Genomic DNA, 23206 nt, shown 5'->3' with positions numbered 1-23206 from the left:
TAATGGGTCAGAAGTGGTCCGTCCATATGGTGAGAAAATGGAGGGCTCTACTCTGCGTTTCATTTGAAGCATCGAGATGGATCGTATATGGTTTATGGACCGCATTCATATCGCGCTTTTCTAACCAGTGGCCACTCAAAGCGCTTTACAACATTACCTAACATTAAGGCAAGGCGACAGCTAGCTTGGCAGGAGCAGTCAGGGTGAAGTGTCTGTCTCAGGGACACATCAACACACAGCGAGGAGGAGCCAGGGATCGAACTAGCACCCTTCCGGTTAACAGCCCGTCCGCTCTACCTCCTGAGCCACATGCCGCCCGAATAACGATGGCGGTGGGATGCCTTTTGTCTTGGTCTAGGCTGCATGTCATTGGGAATAGACGGAGTAAAGCCAGCGTGGATCAGTGTCCCGGCTCACGCTATATGTTTACGTGGGTCAGCTCAGCGTCTGGACATCAGGGTCAAGGTTGATCGGCAGCCAGCTCGCCACACCTGTTTATCCTCTCAGCCAGGTGTCTGAATAAGTAGGACTACTGATCAGGCTCTTGAGTGAGTGTTACACCCACTCTCCATGAACAAAACCCCAAAACAAAATAGTTATTTGCAAATGGAGTGCTATTTCTCAATGTCACAAATGATTTGCTTGTTTTTATTTTTTTCTTTATTTTTTTCTTTCTTTCATTTAAAAAAAAAATCCTGAGCACATGACTGATAACTCGACACAGTCATTTGTGTATGACTCTGTACAAATACTTACAAACCGCACAGTCATGCGGCCTTGTGTATCATCTATGTCATCGGTGTTGAGGAAGCTAAGCAATCCAACGTGCGCAACATGCCTACACTGAGAGACCACAAAACAAAAACAGTTGTCTTTATGAATTCAATTCGATTAAATTCAAGTAATTTCAATTCAAGTCAGGTCAATCAAACTCAAGTCAGGTCAATTCAACGCCATGCATTGGAGTCTGATTCCCTCCCCTTCCCTTCCCTCCAGCAGCCTTGAGTGGCCCAAGCTGGCTCCCTTGGTCCTCAAGGCCAAGGAGAACCGCGGCTGCCTGAGGCGTCTGTCGGACACCGTGCGCCAAGCCTTCAACATCGCCAACGTCACCGACCCCGAGGACCAGGGCGCCATCGACCACCTGGTCACCGTGACAACCGCCATGCGTAGTCCTTTCATCGCGCTGGCCTGTCGAACGGTGAGGCCAGAGGGGGCTTTGTCTCCTATTTTTATTATCTTCTGCTTGCATGTGCTACAAGTCAAACCGGTTAATTTTTGCCTTTTTTCCTGTTACTGATAAAAACATGTGATTCTAGCAAGTGACATAACATCTTGACTTTTCACCAAATGCCATGTTGTCAGGTGGGTTATTATAAAGTGTTTCCGGGGGAAACACTATATAATAATGATATCACTGCAGCATATTGTGATCCTGTCCTTCTGGTAATATGAGTGAACACAAACCCGTCTGTCTATGCTACCTGTCGTGCTTTGATCAATGGTTTTGATCAACGGACAGAGAAAGGCGGAGCCAGGATATTTTATAGTGGCTCTCTTCTGTTGACAGTCATCTTTCACAGGCAAAGTACGCCTCACACCCGCACGTTTTTTGGTGTCACCCTGTTGTAGCCCTGGCTACTTTTTTCTTCTGGTTAGCTGAAAGATATTCCATGCAAGACACATTCAATGTTTTCCAACAGGAACGGAATTAATTTGAACTGCCATAAGCTGGCTAAAGCCTTCCCTAATGTTCATGCAGTGGTCCATGAGCAGTGATCACAGTCACTGCTTAGGGCAGAGCAGACATCCTGCATCGCTCCAGGGTATCCTCCGTTCATGCAGGCTGTCAGGCCGCATGACTGTCTTGATCTATACACAGAGAGTGAAAGAATTTCAGATTATCTTATACTTTTGTATACATTTTACAAAAAAAAGACGTTAAGGCAGCAGATGTGTGTTGCTTAGGCGGCCGCCTAGGCTGTAAACCGCTTCGGGAAACCCTGTCATGGAGTCCCTGCTCCTCCCCCTTCCCCCAGGTGTGTCCGGAGAGTCCCCCCTGCGTGGGCAAGCGACGCCACGCCGTGCCCGAGATCCTGCGGCGGCAGCGCGCCAAAGACATGCGCCTCAACCCGGAGCGGCTGGACGCCGACCTCCGGCTCTTCCAGAACTCCCGGCTCACGCTGGTGGCCAAGGCCTCGGCCGAGCGCCGGGCCAGCCTCCAGCCCCAGGCCCTCCCCGACCGGCGGCCCAGCCTCAGCGCCGCCCCGGCGACCACGGCCTCGGGCGCGGCGGCCGCGGGGAACGCGGTGGAGCTCCGACGCACCAGCCTGCTGCCCATCCACCTGATGCTGCGGCGGAGCAGCGTGCGGCCGGGCCACAGCGTCCCCAAGGTGAGGGTGTCCAAGGCGCCGGCGCCCACCTACGAGCCGGAGAAGGTCCGCCGGCGGAGCAGCGGCAGCAGGAACAGCCCCGACGGGAGGTGCCTGCTGCAGATCCCCAAGTGGAGGTACAAGGAGCTGAAGGAGGAGCGGAGGAGGGCCGAGGAGGCGGAGAGGAGGAGGCTGGAGGCGGCGAGCGAGAAGCAACTCGTCACCGCCGCCAGAGGGAATAAATAGAGAGAGGAAGTGATGTGAGGAGGCACGGGGATGTAAAGGGAAAGGAAGGGACGTCAGGGAGACGTAAACAGGCCGAGGCCGCAGAGAGGAAGCGAGCGGCGCAAGGAGGAGAATGGAAAACGGTACCGATATGGATGTTGAGAATTCAGGGGATTTTTTTTTATGCTAGGCCAACCAAAAACAAGGTTAACATCGAAATATTTATATTTATATATTTATATAGACACACATGGGTCCGCCAACAGTCTTGAATGTGTATCACATGACAGACAAATGGTGCACCTCTGGGAAGATCAAGCAAATGCAAACGTTGCGTTGACCAGCTCTATTTTGAATCGCTTCTGGATTCGAACTGAAGTGTTACACAGAGAGATGTACGAGGCCCTGATGAGATTCAGAATCAAGCTGCAATAAGGAGCGAAGAGGCTCAAGGTCAGTGGTTAGATATATGGGACTCTCTACTTGAACAGTTTCCTACTAACTTATTTTTTTTCTTTTATTTATTGCTTTCAGATGGAATTTATTGCTTTCAAATTGTCTTTTATTTTGGTTACCCACAGTGTGCTAGTGATCGTTTGACCCAAGTGAATTCAATACTCTCTTTCTGTATCAAACTAGAACAAGCATTTGTTCACCTTGTTTTTCCTTACAAAGGAGCAGTACCTTTATAAAGACTTTAATGACCTAAAGTCTCAAATAACTTTATAGGTTTTACAGTTGCGGCATGTCATAGTTTATTGAATTCAAATAATGTTTTCATAGATATTTTTGCTTTGATATCCAATACAAGAGTGTATTTTGCATACTGTACTTTGTATTTTTATATATAGAGATTTAAGCGTTTTTTTTGTTAACATTTTAGACATTTAAAGGATTTTAAATGAAAGAGATTTTTGGAACATGCTAATCGAAATCTGTGAACCGCTAAGTTTTTGTCCTCTCATGACCAGAACCAAACAATGTAAAACACTGTTTTCCTGCGACACTTTAAATTGTTAAATGTGGATTCATTTAATAGTTGATTGTTTAATCCATTATCAATTGTTTACAGTAGAGTCTTTTTAACACTGATGATAATTAGAACTTTACGAATGATCATTCGTCAACAGGGGAGAACTCAGTTCAAATGAGATAAATAAAGTGCGTGTCCATCAAAGATAGATGTGGTGTTGGCTGACATAAATCCTAGGGTCACTTAGGCCTGCTTATATACTTTGTTCTGTTGTTCCAATGGCCCTAGAGAAAGACATTAGAGCACAGCCGAGAACCTGTTATGTATGATAAAAATGGTATGCTGATATTATAAAATATAAAAGATCCCAGACGCCAATAATAATCTCCATCTCCAATCAATTAGGAGAAACCAAAGATGATATTTGTTCAAAATTGCATTAAAACCACAGAACCAAAATGTGATTGGCTCGCAGCAGCACTGCAAAGTGTTGTAAATCCGCAACTAAAATGCAGTAATATCCAGAGTTTTGGCGCAACATTCTAGTGGACATGTATTTTCTCTGGTCTTCGGTAATGACGACCAGCTCTGCATTAACATTAAAATAACGTGGAAAAAAATACCAGTGCATGAGGAAACACTCATGAGGTATAGAGAGAGGGAGAGAGTAGTCATCTAACATTATAGGGGCTTCGAGAACACAATTTCACAGCCCCAACACCCCTCAGCAGTTGCAGCTTAAGTGCCATCTTAAGAGTGTGTGTCTAATATACATACTGGTGATGAGTGGCTGTGGGGGGTTGTGAGCGCGCTAGACACCAGCAAAATCATTTGCCTCAAATAAAAGTCATGACTCCATGGCGGTCCCCCCTTTTGCCCCCTCCCCCCCTCTTCTCGGGGGGGGTTAAAACCTCACTCACAAAGATGAATATTTGAAATGAAATGCATTTTAACCGCCCCCGCCCCCATGGCGTTGGCCACGGAAATGTAATAACAAGAGATTGAAAGCTAAATCTAGGACACGCGGTGATAGTTCACCCAGCCACGGATTAAACACTATAACGCAAACGCTTTGAAAATGTCTGGTTTATTAGTATGTATGGCCTTTGACAAATACATATCTAAGCTTTCGGAAAAGCATGGGACCCATACAGTTATGCAGTTTTGCTTGCATCTTTCAACAGAATGTGATACAATCCCCCCCCCCCCCCGCCCCGCCTTCAGAAGGTGGTCTACATGGAAGCCTAATACAATGATCTGATTTTGGAAACCAAACAATGGCAGGTAAATTGTTATCTTGTGTTCTTTTGCTAGTTCCCCCAAGAACTTCTTGGGGGAAACGGAAGAGAGCCTGGGCCAGAACTCAAATAATGCAACGGTTGTCTGTTTCCTTTTGTATTACAAAGACATTGTATACCGAAGAAATAAACATTACTATCAAAGAAAAATGCTTACTAAAAAGCTTACAAATTGGAGGCCGAGGCGGTCATTCCCAATGTACAAGCCTTATTTTTCAACTCCATTTTCGCAAGAAACTAGCAAGAGAAAATGCAATCCTAAATTCTTAATCCCAGCCCTGCTATTGGTAGTCCTTCAGGGCCGATCATTCGGTTTTGCATACAGTTAAAACGGTTTGAACTCTCTTAATGCCCTCAGTGATAATGAACGGATGCTGCCCGCTTTTGCTGCTTTACTTATCGGTCTTTTGGTGGTAACACTTTTATTAAGCCTTACTTTGAAAATTAAGAATGATGAACAGGGAGAGATCATCTTGAAATGTAGGTTTATTTTTATTTTATTTAAATCAATACAGAGAAACAACTTAAAATAAGAATCCAACTCGAGTAGACCAGACAGACAAGTAAGCAGTAATGCATATATAAAGGCTAAGGTTTAAATCGAGAGGCAGAGAGAAGATAAAGAACATTTCAATGTTGGCTCCTGCATGATAATAAATAATACATTTGATTTGATCATAATGGCGGTGACTTTTGATGCACTTAAGGCATTCTGACGAGACCCAATGCGCTTTGAAAACGCATCCTTCAGCAAAACCAGATAGAGTATTTTGTAAAAAAAATACTACTTTATTGTAATAATGAGATGTTTAATTACAGAGTTGGCGTGACGGTTGGGTTGGGTGTGTGAAATAGTGGTATCCTAGTTATGTTTAAATTAGCTGACTACCGTAAATTGAGGCGTAATCAGCTATTCTCACATTTATTTCTCACATTTAAACTAATCAGTTTTGGGTCCGGAGAGGGATCATTGATTGACAACCAGGTCTGGGACCTGTTCAACCGAATCAGACCTCAAGGGGCAACAGTCTGACAGAAACTATTTTTTATTAGTACACCTTTAATAAAAATATATTTTAAAAGAAAGAAATCATGAAATAATTCATGGTGGTCTCTTAGCCAGCGGACGGTTTGACTAGAAGCCACCTAGTGGCCATATTGGTTAGTTGGATGGGAAACATCTAATATTTTAGAGAACTCAAAATATTGGATTCACTTTTAAATGACCATTTTATTTGTAAGCCAAATTCTCAAAGAGCCATATACCTACCCCCCTAATCCTAGTCCCCCAGAGGGTAAGAAAACTTCCTTAAGAACTCTTCGGAAGGAACACAGAGGGGGGATCCCTCCTTCCAGTGATGGTTAGGAGTGCAATTGGTGCAAAAAATTAACCTACATGCAAACTTATTTCCTTAATAAATGTCGTAAATGGTTATGGGGTGCTGGTCGGTGAGCAGGCTGGTAACCACCACTTCCTCCAAGCGCCAACCTTTTGTCCTTCACTGTAGCTGACGTCTACCAGGTGAAAGAGCTGCAACAGAAACACCTTAACTTACTGTACAGCCAACCGGTGAAAGCTGTAAAACCAAAAGAGACTGACCTCCTCCCTACACCTCCCCCTCCACGTGAGTGGCGATGAAAGGGGGATCTCTCTCTCTCTCTCTCTCTCTCTCTCTCTCTCTCTCTCTCTCTCTCTCTCTCTCTCTCTCTCTCTCTCTCTCTCTCTCTCTCTCTCTCTCTCTCTCTCTCTCTCTCTCTCTCTCTCTCTCTCTCTCTCTCTCTCTCTCTCTTTCCAAAGCCCCTGTTCCATTATGGTCATGACCAAACCCCCTTTGGTAGTTCCTCTTTAGATGTTTTGACCCGTGTGTGAGTCAAGGCACAGCTAATAATGAAACTAGAAAAGTAGATGGGATTTAAAATATCAAGAACAAATAGATAATGATGATTTTTTTTTATTATTTCATATACAGCACCGCAATTTGCTACCGCAATATTGCTTTCCTCCTCCTCACCTTCCTTCCTCTCCTCCTCGTCATCGTCCTCTTCCCCCTCCTCCCTCTAATTGTGTTATTATTCCTCCTACTCCTTCTCATCCTTTTCTTCTTGTTCCTCATCGTCCCTTTCTTCATTGTTTTATTTTTTCCTTCTTCTCCTTCTGCTGTTTCTACTAATCTCCATCTTGGACTTTCCCTTCCTCCTATTCAAAATATTAACCTGCCTCTTCCTTCGCCTCTTCCTCTTTATTATTTTCCCCCTGATCTTTGCTGCTGCCCTTTCTCCTGTTCTTTTCTATCATTTCACCCTTCTTCTTTCTTATATTCTCCCCTCTCTTCTAACCCTGTGTCCTCCTCCAAGCCTCCTACAGAGTTCTCCCTCCTGGTGAGAATCCATATTCCGATTGCTCTACCTTCCCCACTCCTGCCCCCCTCCTCTCTCTCCTCCTGGAGCCCTCTCTCCTTCCCCTCTGAAGAACCCAATCTGATACTGAGAGAAGGTGGCCCTCCAGCTCCTCTATCCAGGGGTGTGTATCTGGAGGAAACGGAAACTGTTGAGGACACGCTCTCCTCCTCCAGCCCACTCTTCTCCTTCTAGCTGCCTCCCTTCTCCTTTACATCAGATATCTCTTCCCTCTTCTTTTTGACGATTCACCTCCTCTTCCCTAGAATTGATGTAACCGAGGTTCTCCTCTCCTCTCCTCCTTGTCTTTGCCAAACTCTTGGTAGTGGGAGTGCTGGTCGTGATGCTGGGAAGGGGAGGCAGCCGACTGGCAGCGAGCCAGCCCAGTCTGGTGTTTGTTTACAGAAACGCCCTCGTACCAGTCTGGCTCAGGTGATGTAGGTTGTCTGGGTATCCGTCTTCTGAATGGGCTCGGTCATCAGCCCACACACTGTAAGGGAGGAATGAGGAGGTGCCAGCCAGCCCACCCTGCTCCTCTGCCCAGGAGTCTGGAGCATTCACCTCCCCCATGTCCTCCTCTCCCTCCTCCACACATTACCCCCACCTCCTCCCTTGTCTTGTTCAGACTATTGGTAGCGGTAGTGCTGGTTGTGATGCTGGGAACTGGCAGGGAACGCAGTCTGGTGTTGAAACACGATTAGACCAATCATCGGTATGGATGTTAGGGCTCAGTTTGAGTTGGTTGGTTGAGCTGGTGGAGCTGCCTTCTGAATAGTGTTGGCCATGCTCTGACACGCTGTAAGAAGAAACTTCAATTGATCACAACACTTGAAATTCCTGTTGCTATTTGTTTTCATGTCCTTGACTTTCAGATAGACGGACTGACTTAAACACAAACACTTACAAACTGTGGCCATAATACTCTGGCAGTAGAGACACGAAGGGATGCTGCAGGATGTCTCTGGGGGTCATTCTAAGACCAGGGTCTATTGTCAGCAGTCCTTTCAGTAAGTCTATTAACCCATGAGGACATCCTCCGGTTAGAACTGCATTTGAAAACAATGTCACTACAGTTAAACTCCAAGCCACATCTCGTGTTACTGTACTTTTTAATTCATGTGTCAACTACTATATAAGATATCTACCGAAGCTAGTAGGAGGTCTATGCATTCATCCACGGGGGGTCCGATCCCAGTCCTTGTTTGGCTTGTTACAAAACTCTTCTGGAGTCTCGAACAACATATGTGATAAATAGAAAATATAGGCACCAGTTCCCTACCAGTTTACTGGCTCCCCTGAGTGGGGAGCCAGTAAATGTCACGGTAACTTTGTCATTTTACTCTGTTGCCAGCTGCTTTATCAGACCCGAGGAACAGTAAACACATTTTATCTCTAAAAGTCCCCCCCAATACTAAATCAACAGCCGGTCACACTGTCGCCTTAACCATCAGAACACTGCATACGATTTTGAGGCTTGGTTGTTTTATCTGCTGATGTCTGGCAGACTTATAGAAGTTTAGATGTCTGACAAGATTAGTGTGTACAGTGGTACTCCCGGTCGACAATAAGGGACGCGACAAAACCATGAGGACCCTATTTGGAAATATAACTGGATATTAGTTTGCGTGCATGCATTCACTTAAAAAATCTAATTTAGAAAGATTCGATCAAATTGCGTTGCAACACATGCATGATTAACCCAGATCAGAATTTGTTTATCGCCCATAACTAAAGTCTCCTAGTCATTCAACTGGGTCATCATTCAGCTACTCCCCAAGTTTTGAGGTTGTGGTTCTTTGCTGGAGAGCATAGTCATTGAGAGAGGGGTGGCTCCAGAGAGATCCTGTGTAAAGAAAAATAATCTGCATGTTGTTATGAAATGTTATGTTATGTTGTTATGAAAGCTATCTATACATGCCTTTAGGTGTCACCGTTTAGAGATGTATGCCATGCAATCCGACACAAGCACAGGTTAAACTTTAAAGGGACAACATGGAGGAATAAGAGATTTCTTCTCAATACTGACACCTTTGACCTGTAGTTGAACTGCAGCCTGCTCGGGCTGGCACAATGAAATCACTGCCAGCCAAAGTACTGTGTGGCCATAAATGTACATATTTAGTACAAGTACTTGACTTACTTTCTCAGATGTGCTTATGAGACAGCCAGAAGTTATACTAAACATAACAAATCACATGACCATGATCAAAATAAGTGGTTCCAATGGAGACAGCCCTCCCCGGGCACAAACCCGGGTCGCTGGAGTGGAAAGCCAACATCTCTCGCTGCTGTGCACCCAAGACATCTGTTTGGAGGTATTCGGAAATTATCTGACATTACTATTCACACACCATGGAAATAAGGGGTCAGGAGTAGGAGCCAACAAGTCGATCATTATCCACTGAACACCTGCTTTGATCTGTTCAGAGGTCAGTGGCGACTGGTCATAGGGGCAAGTCGGGTTCGGCCCCACCTACTCTCACAAGACAAAAAGAAAAGAAAATTAAAATTAAAAAATATATATATATAAAAAATATAATATATATTTTTTAATATATATATATATATATATATATATAAGCAACTGTCCCATATTTCTAACTGCATTTGAAGTAGACATTGAGACTCACAAAAAATGGACGCTATAGGACAGTGATCATCATTTGTCTCAATATCAGAATAACAATGGGTCAAATAGCAATGGCACATGGAATGGACATGATGTACGTCTGTATATGCAGTGTAAGCTTGTCCAGGCTGCAAGTCAGGATGTAGGCTATTAATCTGAATGAAAAGTAGGTAAATAGGAAGTGGCCATCCACAAAATGCACCAGAATACAGGAAATCAAATCTATTAAATTTAAAAATAGATATATGGGGGGGGGGGGGGGGACCTCAGACCCCCTGTCTATTACTGTGCCCCACCAACATGTTTGATCGCCAGTCGCCACTGTCAGAGGTTATACTTTTTTTTTTGTTACAATTCATGTGACATAGTTTATTAGCCAAATCTCATCAGTATCGTTTCCAAGGAGATCACCAGGACTTGAACCCAGTGCCATCCGCTGTGACGTTTGAAACCGCCATCGCCTTGTTGGTATATTTTTTTCCCCAGAGCAAAGCATTAGGTTAGAGATGTTTAAATGTAGCTGCAACGTAAATGATGGTTACGGTAGGTAGGTTCAGGGTTATAAGCCCCACGCATATATGATGTGTGGAGCTGCATTAGAATCGGACCAATGAGAATGTGTTTACATCGGATACGTCAGGGGGTACTTTTTTTTGGGGGGGGGTCTTTGCTGGGCGAACACAGCGATACGGGGTCAAGCAAGGAGACCAGCGTGTCTGTTTTGATGAAGGGCTTCTCTGGGTATAGCCCGACACAATTATGGCCAAGGCAACCTGGATGAACGCGGGGTAACTTTAACTGACACGACACCTGGAAGCCAGGCCTCCACCAAGCTAAATATATGCAGCAACACCTGGTCCAGTCTGTGCGATGTGATTGTGTGTGTGCGTGCGTGCGTGTGAGTGGGAAGGGAGACGGAGGAGAGGAGGCGGGGGTGGGCTGACAGATCTGGGGGACACCAGTCTGCTTGGTTCTCCAAAGGCACACCTGAACCCTGTGTTTTTCAGCCTTTTAGTACACAACGAAAAGTCATAATGGCTCATTATTGGACTCATGGAGTGGAGTACTTTGAACATGTTTTAATCATCTGATATAGGGTGTCACCTAGAAAATATAGAAGATATGTGGAACATTTTGCCAATGTGGGCTTACTTTTAAGTTGCATGTGGTTGGCGACGGCGTCTTATAACTTGATCCCAAAAAACAATCCATGAATTATTTTCCATCAAGTCAAACAATGGAGAATTTGTATCATATGAGGAGCTTGCCAGCAAATCTCCAAAAAACACTGTGAAACATTTAAACGTAGAGTGCATGATATTAATAGCATGTGATTATGGCACTGAAGTCCCAAGGTGTCTTTTCACAACATATTGTTCAATGATGACACAATTTCGTTATTTCAGGATATATCTTTAATAACTAAGAGAACCATTCCTAACACTTAAGTCAATTCAATGACTTTTGAATTATGTTTTTACAATTGAGCAAATCACTCAAGTGAATAACCGAGCAAACACAATAAAACTTCCTTTACATTTTTTTCTTTTCTTTTATTTAACCCCAAAAAAAAAATGTCCTAGGGCTAGGCGAAATAACATCTTTCCATTTTTTGGAAACCTGATAATTAGTGTTACAATTAACGACACTTCAGTGTAAGGGGGTTGGGTGATTAAGTAAAATGTGTGCACGTCTAAGGACTTGGTGAATGAAATCTAGAGGAGAAGGTCAAATGGAATGCTTGTCAGAGGCAACCAAGGCTTAATGTTGGTTCATGCTGCCATTTCGGTCCCCCATAGTATCCTGTATGGTCAATATATCAATATGACAATCTGATTAGGGTTGGATTATATTTAAATTTATTGGTTGATTTTTCTCATTAAGAAAATGTTGTCTGAAAATACTTTGACGGGTAAAAATAATTCCCTAATCCCAAGGATGGGTTGGTAGGTTTGCTTTGATTGACTGGTTTGGAGTTTATCTTGTGTGGCCTGCACATTTCTAGGGTTTGGACCCTCACTCCTCTTTTACAGAAAGATCTCAGATCAACTTCCAGTCTCAAATCACCCCCCTGTCGAAGCTGTAGCTGTCAATCTGGCCCGTCACTTTGGTGTATGAACACAGCACTTCAAAAAAAAACTTAATTGAGAAATAGTGCAAGTGAGTGCACTTAGCATGCACAAATATGGGGATCAACACCTCAGTTTAAATCAGTATCAAATTGCAAAAAAAAAGATCCCAATTTATTATCTTGTGTAATTATTTTTAAGATTGCCATTTGTTTTCTTCTTCTGAGGGAACCAAAAAGAAGCAGAGATCTGTGCCTGGTTGGGGGGGGGGGGGGGGCTGTGCACGCCCTCGGTCGGTTTCCGGGGTGAAAAGGCTGGCTGGTGGAATTAGCTTAGCCGCTAATGTCCTGGGCTGCCGCGGCGCTAGCTCACTTGCGGGGCTGGTGGATTTGCTGGTTTTGCTGGTGGCTGGGGGCCATCTTGGGGAGCGCGGGCTGGGGCTTCTGGTGGGCTACCTGGGCAGCTGCCGGGGTGAAGTCCCTGTCACCCTAGGCGGAAAAACACAATCACAGTTTGACGGTTGGAAGAAGCCGTTTGCGTGGATCAAGCCTCCTTGGCTCGAGGCAAGGAAAACCAAAAAAAAAGCGGGCGGGGTAAATCCAACGGCACAGAAAGCTAAAAGGTCATTTTTTTGTGTGCTGATTCCCTACAGAGCATTCGCTGCAAGCTGAATTTCCAGCCACCGAAGAGCTGTTAGCGAAGGGGACCTCTCATGCTTTTCATGCCGGAACTGCAAATCGGCATGTATGACGTTGAATAGAGAATACACAAGTAGATTTACTTTAATTGATTTCATTCCAAGAGTTAAATAGGACCAGCGGCTAGAGAGGCAAGCTCTCAAAATCGAAAATGAGGGACCCCTGGAATGTGAATGAACATCTAAAGAGTGTTTAAAGAGTACATATTGTAGTCGGCTAAATCAGGTCCAACACTGGCTTAAAACATTCATGGGAAATGCTTTTCCCAGCATGCCGGTGCGTGCAATGTAATCTCTTTTGTTTTTATCCTATTTAATTGTGCACATGCCCTTGCCGGTCCTAGTCTAAAGTCTGTTATCTAATCGCAAAACAACAGCAATGACCTGAAAATTGCGCTAATGGGAGTGCACGATGGAGCCTGGAAAACACGACCCCTGCCCCTAATCTACCATACACAACTAAAATCAATAAAAAATACATTAGAAAATCAGATATGGCATCAAAACTGAGTAAAAGCCTTCTTTTCATTCAGATTGCCTTTTTGTGTGTTTCTGACCTGGCTTCCTGACCCTTTTCATCTTTTATTTGTGTTTCTTTTGTGGTTTTTTTCGTCATAAATGTGAATAACACGCACAACATTGTGCTAAACACAAATATATTAGAATTGTACAACCAATAGGCTGGTATGGAGCTGACCTTTATTTGGCCTCTTTACTCCTTACTCTAAAACTCAAAGCTTCTTGCCCGACTAATTATATAGTCGTAAAAGGCCTAGGGAGTGAAGATTTGGCCACGCTATGCTGCATGCTGCAGAAGAGGACCATTATTTGGCTACGTGGCAACGTGTTAAAATATTTCCAATTTAACCAGTCCCGTACAAATCTTAATTTTTAACAATATTAAAGCGATATTGTATAAACAGTGTGCTGTAATTTAAAAGTAACCCATTGCCCAAACCTGCCACCCACACACCCACACACACACACACACACACACACACGCTCTTAAAGGAAATAGGTCTTTTTTAGGAGGACCTATTCTGAAGTCTTTGTGTATTGACGGCCCTGAGCGCCTATCCTAGTGATAGAGGGAGTTAAATGGGACGGCTGAAGGGAAGATATGGGGGGGAGAGAGACAGGGTGGCTGATAAACGGCCCGGCCATCAAACCCAAATCTTCCATTAACATTGCACCTGGCCCGGCACTCGACCGAGTGGGGCATGCACACCACACACACACACACACACACACACACACACACACACACACACACACACACACACACACACACACACACACACACACACACACACACACACACACACACACACACACACACACACACACACACGAGAACCAGGTAAAACAAAGACTACATTTCACATGCTCTGATCTACTTTCATTTATTTTTCTACAAGTTGAAGGTCAAAGTCTGGGCGTTATCAAGCGGAGTCAACATACACCAAAGTACAGCCAAACATACTATTTTCCTCAAGTTTCCTCGTCGTAGCCCTATCAAAGCGAACCGGGCTGGGCAGGTTATTTCATAATTGTGCATATCGGCTGTCATCCACAAAGACGTCATAACCGCTATTTGTTATGGCGGATGTTTTTCTAAAATGTAGACTTTTGCAAAAAAAATTGCCAAAATAAAAATCAACCTTTTCGATAGCCAATGCTACGTAACCAATTCGGGGGCCATTCTGGTTTTGAACTGAATGAAGACTGTAAAACAATAGACCACCTCAGAACACACCACCCAAGAGAATACGCTCAACTTGGACTTACATCCAAAGCTGCTACACCATCTGGGCCTACATCTGGCCAGGTGGCAGCCGAGTGTGGGCAAAGCATGTTCCCGAGTGGTGAGATATAATCGGGATGGTGACAAATGGATATAACCGAGTACTGAAAGCCAGCTTTCAAAGCGATACGCACAACTTTTGACCACCAATACGAAAGAAAGTATTTTCTCAAGGAAAGCAACATGACTTCGTATACGAGTCTCACTGTCCACCACATAACTACCACACCCCTTCATTCGGGCCAAGAATCTGAGAAGGTCAACATTCTTGTCGTCTTCTTGGCAGGAATCATCAACCATTTTATTAGAAAGCTTGTTGATCATTTTACGGGAACAAGGCTATTTAATTGTATTTCATTCATTCAACCGTAGCAGTCGTTCCGATCTGTTTCATTTGATTTTCATAGGCCCATTTGTTTATCAATGTATATTTATTTGAAATATTTTGACATTTTAAATCTCTGTTCTGCTAAAATGGTAATGAGGAATTCATTTTTTTCTACTTTTTGCTCCCTTGTTTTTGCAAACCAACATATATTTATTTGATTTAATCCATGTCTCTAATTAAAAGCACATATTCATGTCTCTTTACAGGCAGTGTCGATTTGTATCATTTTGTTAATGTAATACACTAACAATACTAAAATACGCCTTAGGCCTACCGTTCCATTTCATAATTAATATCTAAGAATTAAGACATTTTGATGTTGGTCGGTTTGAATACAAGGGCGGCAATCGACCAGCAGCAAAAATCCCATCACCGTGACAACCCCTATAACCATGCTCATTCGTCCACACAAACTGATTTTCACTCAATCCAACAGAACGACAGTTGCAGTAGATTTGGGTCTTTCATGACAGTTTGGGCCGTCCCCCTCCACCGTCTCTTGGCGGCGTTGATTATTATTATTTGGGATCTGTCGCGAGACACTCTGGAAACCATTTAGGAAGTTATGATCCAGGAGCTGCCCAGAGCACATTGGCTCGGTAAAAACCAAACTGAAATACCCCTTTTATGTCCCTCTGCCACTTCTCTCTGGCTTTTAAACACTGCCCTTGCGATTCTGTTCGTCTCACCTCTCTCTCTCCCTCCCCCCCCCTCCCCCTCCCCCCATGGCCATTTCTCTCCATCTTCCCGCCTGTCGATTTTTGTGTGGGCGGTGTCAGCCATTTCTCTCCTTGTGTCCCTTCCTGTGTGCCCATTTACAGACCTTTCCCTATGGAGGCCGGTGTCCCAGATTCTAACGTCCGCCGTGGCTCCTCGCTGCACAGATGAGTTTGTGTGTGTGAGATACTACTGTGTGTGTATGAGATACGCGTGTGTGCGGTCTGCATTGAGTGGGTCGTTACCTTTGTGACCACTCCAGAGACGATCACGGTGGGCTTTGGAGGACTGCACAGAGAGGGAGAGAGCGAGAGAGACGGGACATCCCGAAGGAAACCAGAGAAGAAGAGGGGGAAGACAAAAAAAAAGAAAACATTATGAATCACTTATAATGCAATATTGTTTTTTTCGCGACCCCATAACCACAACACAGACTTCATGCAGGTGGCGTGCCGATGTGTTTCAGTGTTTGCGAGTGCCGAGACAGCGCATGGGTCTTCTCTTATCTTTGAACCACCATGTCCGGGCTAAGAGTCAAAAGGAAACAAACAGTAAACAGTGAAACAAGGGTTGCAAGTCAAATACCCAGCTCACACCTCTCACAAAACATGAGGGGGCCAACACCGTCAACTGTCAGAACGCATACAGCCAGCGGCCTTACACGCAACACCTTCACGCAAACATGCTCGCGCACAAGCACGCACCCATGTAAATACACACAGAGGCTGACAGGACCTGCCAGCAGCATTAATAGCTTCCATTTATCGTCACCAAACACTGGAGCTCACATCCCTACGAATGGGGGAGCGAGGATAGCAGATAGGGAGGGAGGGAGGGAGAGAGAGGGGAAGGGAGGCGGAGAGGGCTAGAGAGATGGGGAGGGCGTGGGGGGGGGGAAGGCAAATAGGGCAAGTTGAAAGACGTGTGATGGACAGGGGGAATAAAAGATGAAAAGGGTCAGGAAGCCAGGTCAGAAGATACCAAGTCAGAGGTATAGGGTGATAAGGCGGGGGAGAGGAGGAATGAACAAAGGCGCACCTTCTTAATAACAGACTATTAGCGATGGGGTAGGACCAGGGAGGGAGGGAGGGAGAAAAGTAGGAAGGAATGAACTCACGCTAATAGGGAGAGGGAGAGAGGGAGGCAAGAGAAACCAGAGGTTCTGCACGACCTTGACATGACGAATGAGCACCGAGCAATTTTGTGACACTGAAACCCGGAGGCAGGAGAAGTTAAAAAATAAATAAATGCACGGATGCGGCGGCCACCTTGAAAACTCTGCTCAAAGGCACCCAGCCAGAATGTTTAGAGAGTTAGCGGAAACGTTTAAAACAATCATTTAGTGGATTACTGTTCATAATTTAATCAAAACATAAGCATGGCACGCACTAGATAAGTACCATCTGGGTGTACCGTCTTTAAAAAAAAAAAGAAGAATTTAGGAGCCTCCCCCACCCCCCAAACATTTAAAGACATCACACAGATGGTAACAAAAGGAAAAAAAAAAATGCACCAGTTCTAAATCCCAGGAGGGAAAAAAAGGCCACAGCCTCCACACTTTACCGCCTCTGCCTCTTCCCATGACATGTGAGAAAGTGTCGAGTCATTCTGCATCATACCACCAACGCTGCAGTGCCACGTATAATCCTGCTCATTTTAGTTTGGAAACGAGAACGGGGAAGGCCAGGCTGAACACTCGAGCCTAGGCTGACGTTGCACCACGTTAAACTAGCCCAAGTATCGAGACGCCTTGTCACACTAGCCTCTAGGCTACACGTTTGTTTAACTAAGAAGGTGTTGCACTCAAGACTGCCTGTATGTTGGACACGCGTACGTTGCACTAGCCTATGTGTGCACGACCTTGTGTGTGTGTGTGTGTGTGAGTGTGAGTGTGAGTGTGAGTGAGAGAGAGAGAGAGAGAGAGAGAGAGAGATACACAGGCACTCAAGACTGCCTGTATGTTGGACACGCGTACGTTACACTAGCCTATGTGTGCTCAACTAGACTACATGTTTGTTGTAGTAGACGAGTGTTTCCCAAACTTTGAACAGTCATGCATCGCCTGTGACAAAGTTCACAACGGTGGTGTGTATCCCAGCCAGTTCTCACCCAACCTAACGTTACTGACTAAGGAGGAAAACCTTCAGCCGACTTTTAGACAAAACGTCCCTGTTGTCATGGCAACGTTCATCAACGACCAAGAACAAGCTGTGTCGATCTCTGAGTGCGTAAGAGGAAGGCGAGTGTTCTTGCACTGGGCTGCATACATTTATTTTTGGCACCGAGACTTCAGTCACTTTGACAACCTCTGCACTGGACTATTCATTTTTACTAGATTACACGTCACTAGACATTATCTTTCAGCCAGCGTTGCTCCGGCCTTACCCGGGGCTCTAGTTGGCTTGCGTTTAGGGTGTTGACCATGAATGTGATTGTGTTGCACTTGAAAGAGGTACAAAAGAAACTCAAAACCCCCACACACACACACACACACACACGATGGGAAATATTAAGTCACAAAGTCACATGAGGGATTAACAAACATGCTACAAAGCTACAAGGAGGAACTATATTGAGAGGATGCAGTCTCCTCTACAGACAGACTATGAATCAGGTGGACGGGTGTACATGACCTCACACAAAAAAGAGCTGGGCGATAACAAATGGGTACGTAAAAGGGAGTCAGAACGAGTGACAACGTGAATGCATTACAAGAAAAATAGCACGCGATAATCTTATGCGGTTGAGCCTTTAGCACACTGGCCTAAACGATAACCATTAATCAGGCAAACAATAATCCAACCAGGAGTCCGCCACATGATCACAGAACAATGTGAACGCTGAATACATATGCGGAAAGGAGAAAGGCAGACGGATAGAGAGAGAGAGGAAGCTGGAGAGAGAGGGAGGGAGGCAGAGCGAGAGAGAGAGAGGGAAAAAGTTGGACATTTTGTTTTAACGTTGTTCCAGTGGCTTAGAGCCAGGAGAGATCCGCAGAGACGGCTACCTCCTGCAGGGGGCAGTGGAGAGCTTTGCAGCTCAATTTCAGGAGGGAGGACGCTTTGGGAGGAAATGAGAGGAGGCGGTGCATGGAAGCATGTATATAAATCCTGGAGTGGATACTTAAATGTTAAGGACAACACAATACCACCAGGGCTTCTTTTTTTTTACAGCAAGTCTATTTTCACTTCCCTATGCCACTCCTCGTGGACTAACCAACACCCCTGCCCCCCCCCCCCCCCCACACACACCCTTCCATGCACCCAGCCTCCCCCCACCCATTTCTCCGCCTCAGCGGAGCAGAAAGTTTGATGCCGTGGGCGAGGTGGCAGTTGCCATAGAAACAGTAGCATGTTGCCTCTCTTTTTTTTTTTTCTCCTCTGCTGATTGATTTCAGAGCGATCCTGCGTTATTAATATTAATAGTATCATTATTGAAGTCACACACACACACACACACTCCCCCACACACGTGGCTGCAAATCCCTGAGCTAGTCAAGACGAAACATGTCACACTGGTGGGATGGCCACACCCATGGCAAGGTTTCAATACTGGGACTTTTCTGCTCTCCTCCGATTTAGAGTGGAGTGTGTTCAGAGCCTTGAGTACACTTATATACCCATATGCACAATTTATAGGTTGTTTAGTTAATGACAAAAATAAGTGAACATATAGACTTTGTTTTTGTCTATGCCAGTCTTTTGGTATGTGCTGTATGTTTGTATACAATTCTTCTCTCTCTCTCTCTCTCTCTCTCTCTCTCTCTCTCTCTCTCTCTCTCTCTCTCTCTCTCTCTCTCTCTCTCTCTCTCTCTCTCTCTCTCTCTCTCTCTCTCTCTCTCTCTCTCTCTCTCTCTCTCTGAATGCAGCATCTGCAAACAACTCACACCTCACTAAAAAACTCTCATGGGGAGGGTGACGACATTAGGGTTGCAGACGAAAACACTACAAACGTACACCCAAGCTCCCTAGATATACCATCGATAAAGATCAACTCTTAATTGTCCCATTTCGACCGCTATCATACAATTCAGTGACCTCGACACTGTCCATTAATAAGAAATAAAAATGAGGCAAATAAAACAGAACAACACAGCCAAGGGACATTACCGACCAGATGTGCTTGCAGCAGTCGAACGCACCAAGGAACGCCTCAAATGTGGCCGTTCATGCAGACAACACAGTCAGATGAGCCTCTTCAGGTTATTGGGATAATTACGCAGTAATTATGTCATTCACCACATTAGCGGTACACATGTTCACGCTGCAAGACTGGGAGCCGTTGCCAACACTGCAGTGGGAGCAGACCAATGGTGAACGCTCTGGGTTTGGAGAGAGAGAGAGAGAGAGAGAGAGAGAGAGAGAGAGAGAGAGAGAGAGAGAGAGAGAGAGAGAGAGAGAGAGAGAGAGAGAGAGAGAGAGAGAGAGAGAGAGAGAGAGAGAGAGATCTTTTTAATTAATCCTAAAGTAAACCCACAGGGCAATACCTCTACGAAGGATCTGAGTGGGGGGAGAGATCGTCTTGGTGTCTTATTTATTCTGAAACCCATGTGTGTGTGTGGGTTTAGTTTGGGCTTCACCTGGTGGTCTCATACTCTTCCTCGTCCTTTTCGTCTTTGGGCACAGGCTCCGGGACTATGGCTGACTGGTGCTTCTGGACTATCCTCATGCCTCCTGCCTTCACTGGAAGACACAAACACACAAAAACAACAACACACAAGTAAGCAAGTTTACATTACATGCACATTGACTTCTTAGTCACTGATTGACACGTTTATATAAACACAGACTGTAATCATTGGGTACCCAAGTACCCAATGATTACAATCCAGATATATATGTGGTAACATATAGATCTGATATCTTAGTTAACCTAGTTTAAAAAATAATTTCTATCAGACATGGCACTTAATTATTACGTTGGAGCATTCAAATATTCTGATATAATTTAAATGATGAACGATAAACGACTTATTGTAGCAACAACATCAACAGCGAAAATATTTTTTTCTGAATGTCTCTGGAAATAATGGTTATTCATTTGCGCGAGGGGATAGCTGCTTGCACCTATGCAGACATAGTAACGTGAGGGTGCAGAGGGTCAGTTGTTATCTCGCTGTGGCGGCCCATTTCATACGTCCACGTACACCTTACCAGGTTTTTATTAGGTGATTTGGACGTCCGAAAGGCCTTGTTAGAAAGTCCCACTCCATTTAATGAAACGGTTAAGCACGCATTTCAAAAGCCCTCACGTACGCGTTCATGCAATAAACCTGTTTTTAACAACGAATGGCCAATAATTTCACTGCAGCCTTGCGACATCACTTAAAGTCAGGAAGTGTTAAAATAGGCTACGATACGGTATTCTTTCGTTTGCAGTAGAGGGTTTTCATCTACAGATGGAACAGACGCGAATGCACAAAACATCACATGGCGTTACAATATGGGCCAGACAGCACAAAAACAAAGGCCTTGACGTATAGTGGCTGCAGAAAGAAAACAGATTGTTCACATCCCCGTCATTACCTGCAGGAAGATGTCCAGCTTTGGTCTCGATCTTCTCTTTGGGTGGGGACGACATGTCTCCTTTGTAGCCGGCAGCACGAGAAGAAATTGAACTGTTTAGGAAATAAATCGCTGGTTTATTCGGGTCAGAATGTAGGACTACACTAAAACCAGGATCGTCAACGTGGCTTTTTCCTGATTATTGTTTGGAAACCGTACGTGATGACGTCAGAAAGCCGTAAAATGCGGAGTGACATCATTTAGAGGCAAAAGAGGGCGGGGTTCGAATCTATCCAGTCATCGTCCTGGAAACGTAAGTCCATTCTTGATATTTCTATTTAATAAAACGATGAATAAAGCGGATTAGTAATAAGGATATCTAGGGCTTCGTAAAAAGAAAAAGCATGATATATTTAGGGGTAAAATTTAATTATTTAATTAAATACATCTGTGAAAAATTCAAAGCAGAATTATTTCCAAAAATAAGTTGTAATAACATTCAGTCAGTGTCTGGCAGTATTTAAACAGAAAGACTACAAACATTGACTTGCATGAAATATTCTCATCTAAATGGTTCTCTTGCATCCGATAGCCTACTAATCAGGTAGACGGCAGACGTTGTTATTGAACAAGTTTACATATCAGAAGTACAGAGGCCTGATTAGGTGATTATGTTCCTACAATTTGGCAGTGATATTCACATGTTCGAATAATAGTGACAGACGATGACTGCGAGTTCTAATGCAATGGGATGTGCCGATCAACATTATTAATTAAACACTAAATATTAGGGTATTGTCTATATCTTCTTAATATACTTCATATATAAAATAATAGACAGTATATTGCAATGCACTTAATGTCTCTCTCTCTCTCTCTCTCTCTCTCTCTCTCTCTCTCTCTCTCTCTCTCTCTCTCTCTCTCTCTCTCTCTCTCTCTCTCTCTCTCTATCCCTGTTGATCTTTCGCCTTTGCTCTCTCTCTCTCTCTCTCTCTCTCTCTCTCTCTCTCTCTCTGTCTATCTTTCGCTCTCGCTCTCTCTCTCTCTCTCTCTCTCTCTCTCTCTCTTTCTCTCTCTAACACACACACACACACGAACACACACACACACACACACACACACACACACACACACACACACACACACACACACACACACACACACACACACACACACACACACACACACACACACACACACGACACACACACACACAGTGATGAGGCACAGGTTTATTTGGCAGTTGCGGGCTGTACCCAACATCACATTTGTCCGTGCGCTGCTGTGAGAATGTTCTGTTCCTTCCCTGCGGGGGGGATGACTGCCAATCAAAAGGCCAGGGGTTCGCTGATAGGTCACGGTGCAGTCTCTGTAAGTAATGATGAATTGACGCTAATTGAAATGCAGTGTGGTTTGTCAATCTCATGCAAAGGCTTTGATTCATCACTGTTCAATCAAGGTCTGGAAATGAAGAGTATGAAGATTACCTCAGATATGATTCATATGTTTTCGGATGACCGCTCAGTAGTTTAGTGTTAGGAGAAAAGGATCTGGGCAAAACAAAAACAGAGACAGGGATGGACTTTAGAATGTATTCATTGATTTTATAATCTAGTTCACATACTGTACCACTAAAATGGTGGAAGGAAAATGGTGATAATGTTATGTATTGTAATTTCAAATTCATGAATAAAAGGCAATGGTTGATGTTACACAGGGTTGTTTATTTTTTCCCCTGAAAAATATTATATTGTTTAGACCTATATAGAGAAAGTATCAGGAAGTTAATGACCACAAATGAGAAACATAAACAAATCAAATCAAGTTAAAATATTCACAGTCATGCATTAACTGTGCTGATTGCTGTTTCCTATAAGTGCCTCTCCCTTGGATGCAGTGAGAAGAAACATTCCTTGATCACGATTCATTAGATTTTATCCTTGGGGGTAGAATCACGTGAGACAACAAGCCATAAGCCTTGTCAAATCCTTTTTCTCGAGATGTCACAGCCTAAATCGTCCATCTTAGCTCCTGATAGCATCCTCACCTACTTGGTACAGGTTTAACACACACACATGAGACTGTAGTTCAAATTCAGTTTCATGGCCTCGATGATATCTCTATTGCAAATAAATA

At 44.3% G+C, this 23206-nt stretch overlaps 2 protein-coding genes across 3 annotated transcripts in view; one reads left to right on the top strand and one right to left on the bottom strand.

Annotated features, from left to right (window-relative positions):
* ankrd33ba (ankyrin repeat domain 33ba) overlaps positions 1-4476 on the top strand; it is an 18127-nt gene extending 13651 nt beyond the window's left edge. Inside the window, exons 5-6 of one of the 2 annotated variants that reach the window (XM_056584514.1) lie at positions 1000-1198; positions 2037-4476. In XM_056584514.1, the coding sequence (XP_056440489.1) occupies positions 1000-1198; positions 2037-2615 (778 nt within the window). In that variant the 3' untranslated portion in view covers positions 2616-4476. Of the gene's footprint in view, positions 1-996; positions 1199-2036 lie in introns of both variants that reach the window. The other variant, XM_056584513.1, reaches the window with a different exon arrangement.
* Positions 4477-11272: 6796 nt separating this feature from the next.
* dap (death-associated protein) lies at positions 11273-21305 on the bottom strand. Its single transcript, XM_056584477.1, has 4 exons — positions 21092-21305; positions 20146-20248; positions 15812-15854; positions 11273-12448 (listed from the first exon to the last, which is right to left on the bottom strand). Exons 1-4 carry the CDS (start codon positions 21144-21146, stop codon positions 12329-12331), a joined length of 321 nt encoding a protein of 106 aa, XP_056440452.1. The 5' UTR covers positions 21147-21305; the 3' UTR covers positions 11273-12328.
* Between the last annotated feature and the right edge of the window lie 1901 nt (positions 21306-23206).

The sequence above is a fragment of the Gadus chalcogrammus genome, chromosome 23 (genome assembly GCF_026213295.1).
Source record: "Gadus chalcogrammus isolate NIFS_2021 chromosome 23, NIFS_Gcha_1.0, whole genome shotgun sequence".
In the NCBI taxonomy this organism is placed as follows: Eukaryota; Metazoa; Chordata; class Actinopteri; order Gadiformes; family Gadidae; genus Gadus; species Gadus chalcogrammus.
Note: the sequence above shows the minus strand (reverse complement) of the source record. Positions and strands in the feature narration are given on the sequence as shown.

Excerpts from the sequence above, each read along its gene's own strand:
- dap (XM_056584477.1), bottom strand. The coding sequence starts at position 21,146 with ATGTCGTCCCCACCCAAAGAGAAGATCGAGACCAAAGCTGGACATCTT. Across the intron at positions 20,249-21,091 it reads AGCTGGACATCTTCCTGCAG|TGAAGGCAGGAGGCATGAGG; the intron begins GTAATGACGGGG and ends TGTGTCTTCCAG. Across the intron at positions 15,855-20,145 it reads GAAGAGTATGAGACCACCAG|TCCTCCAAAGCCCACCGTGA; the intron begins GTGAAGCCCAAA and ends CTCTCTGTGCAG.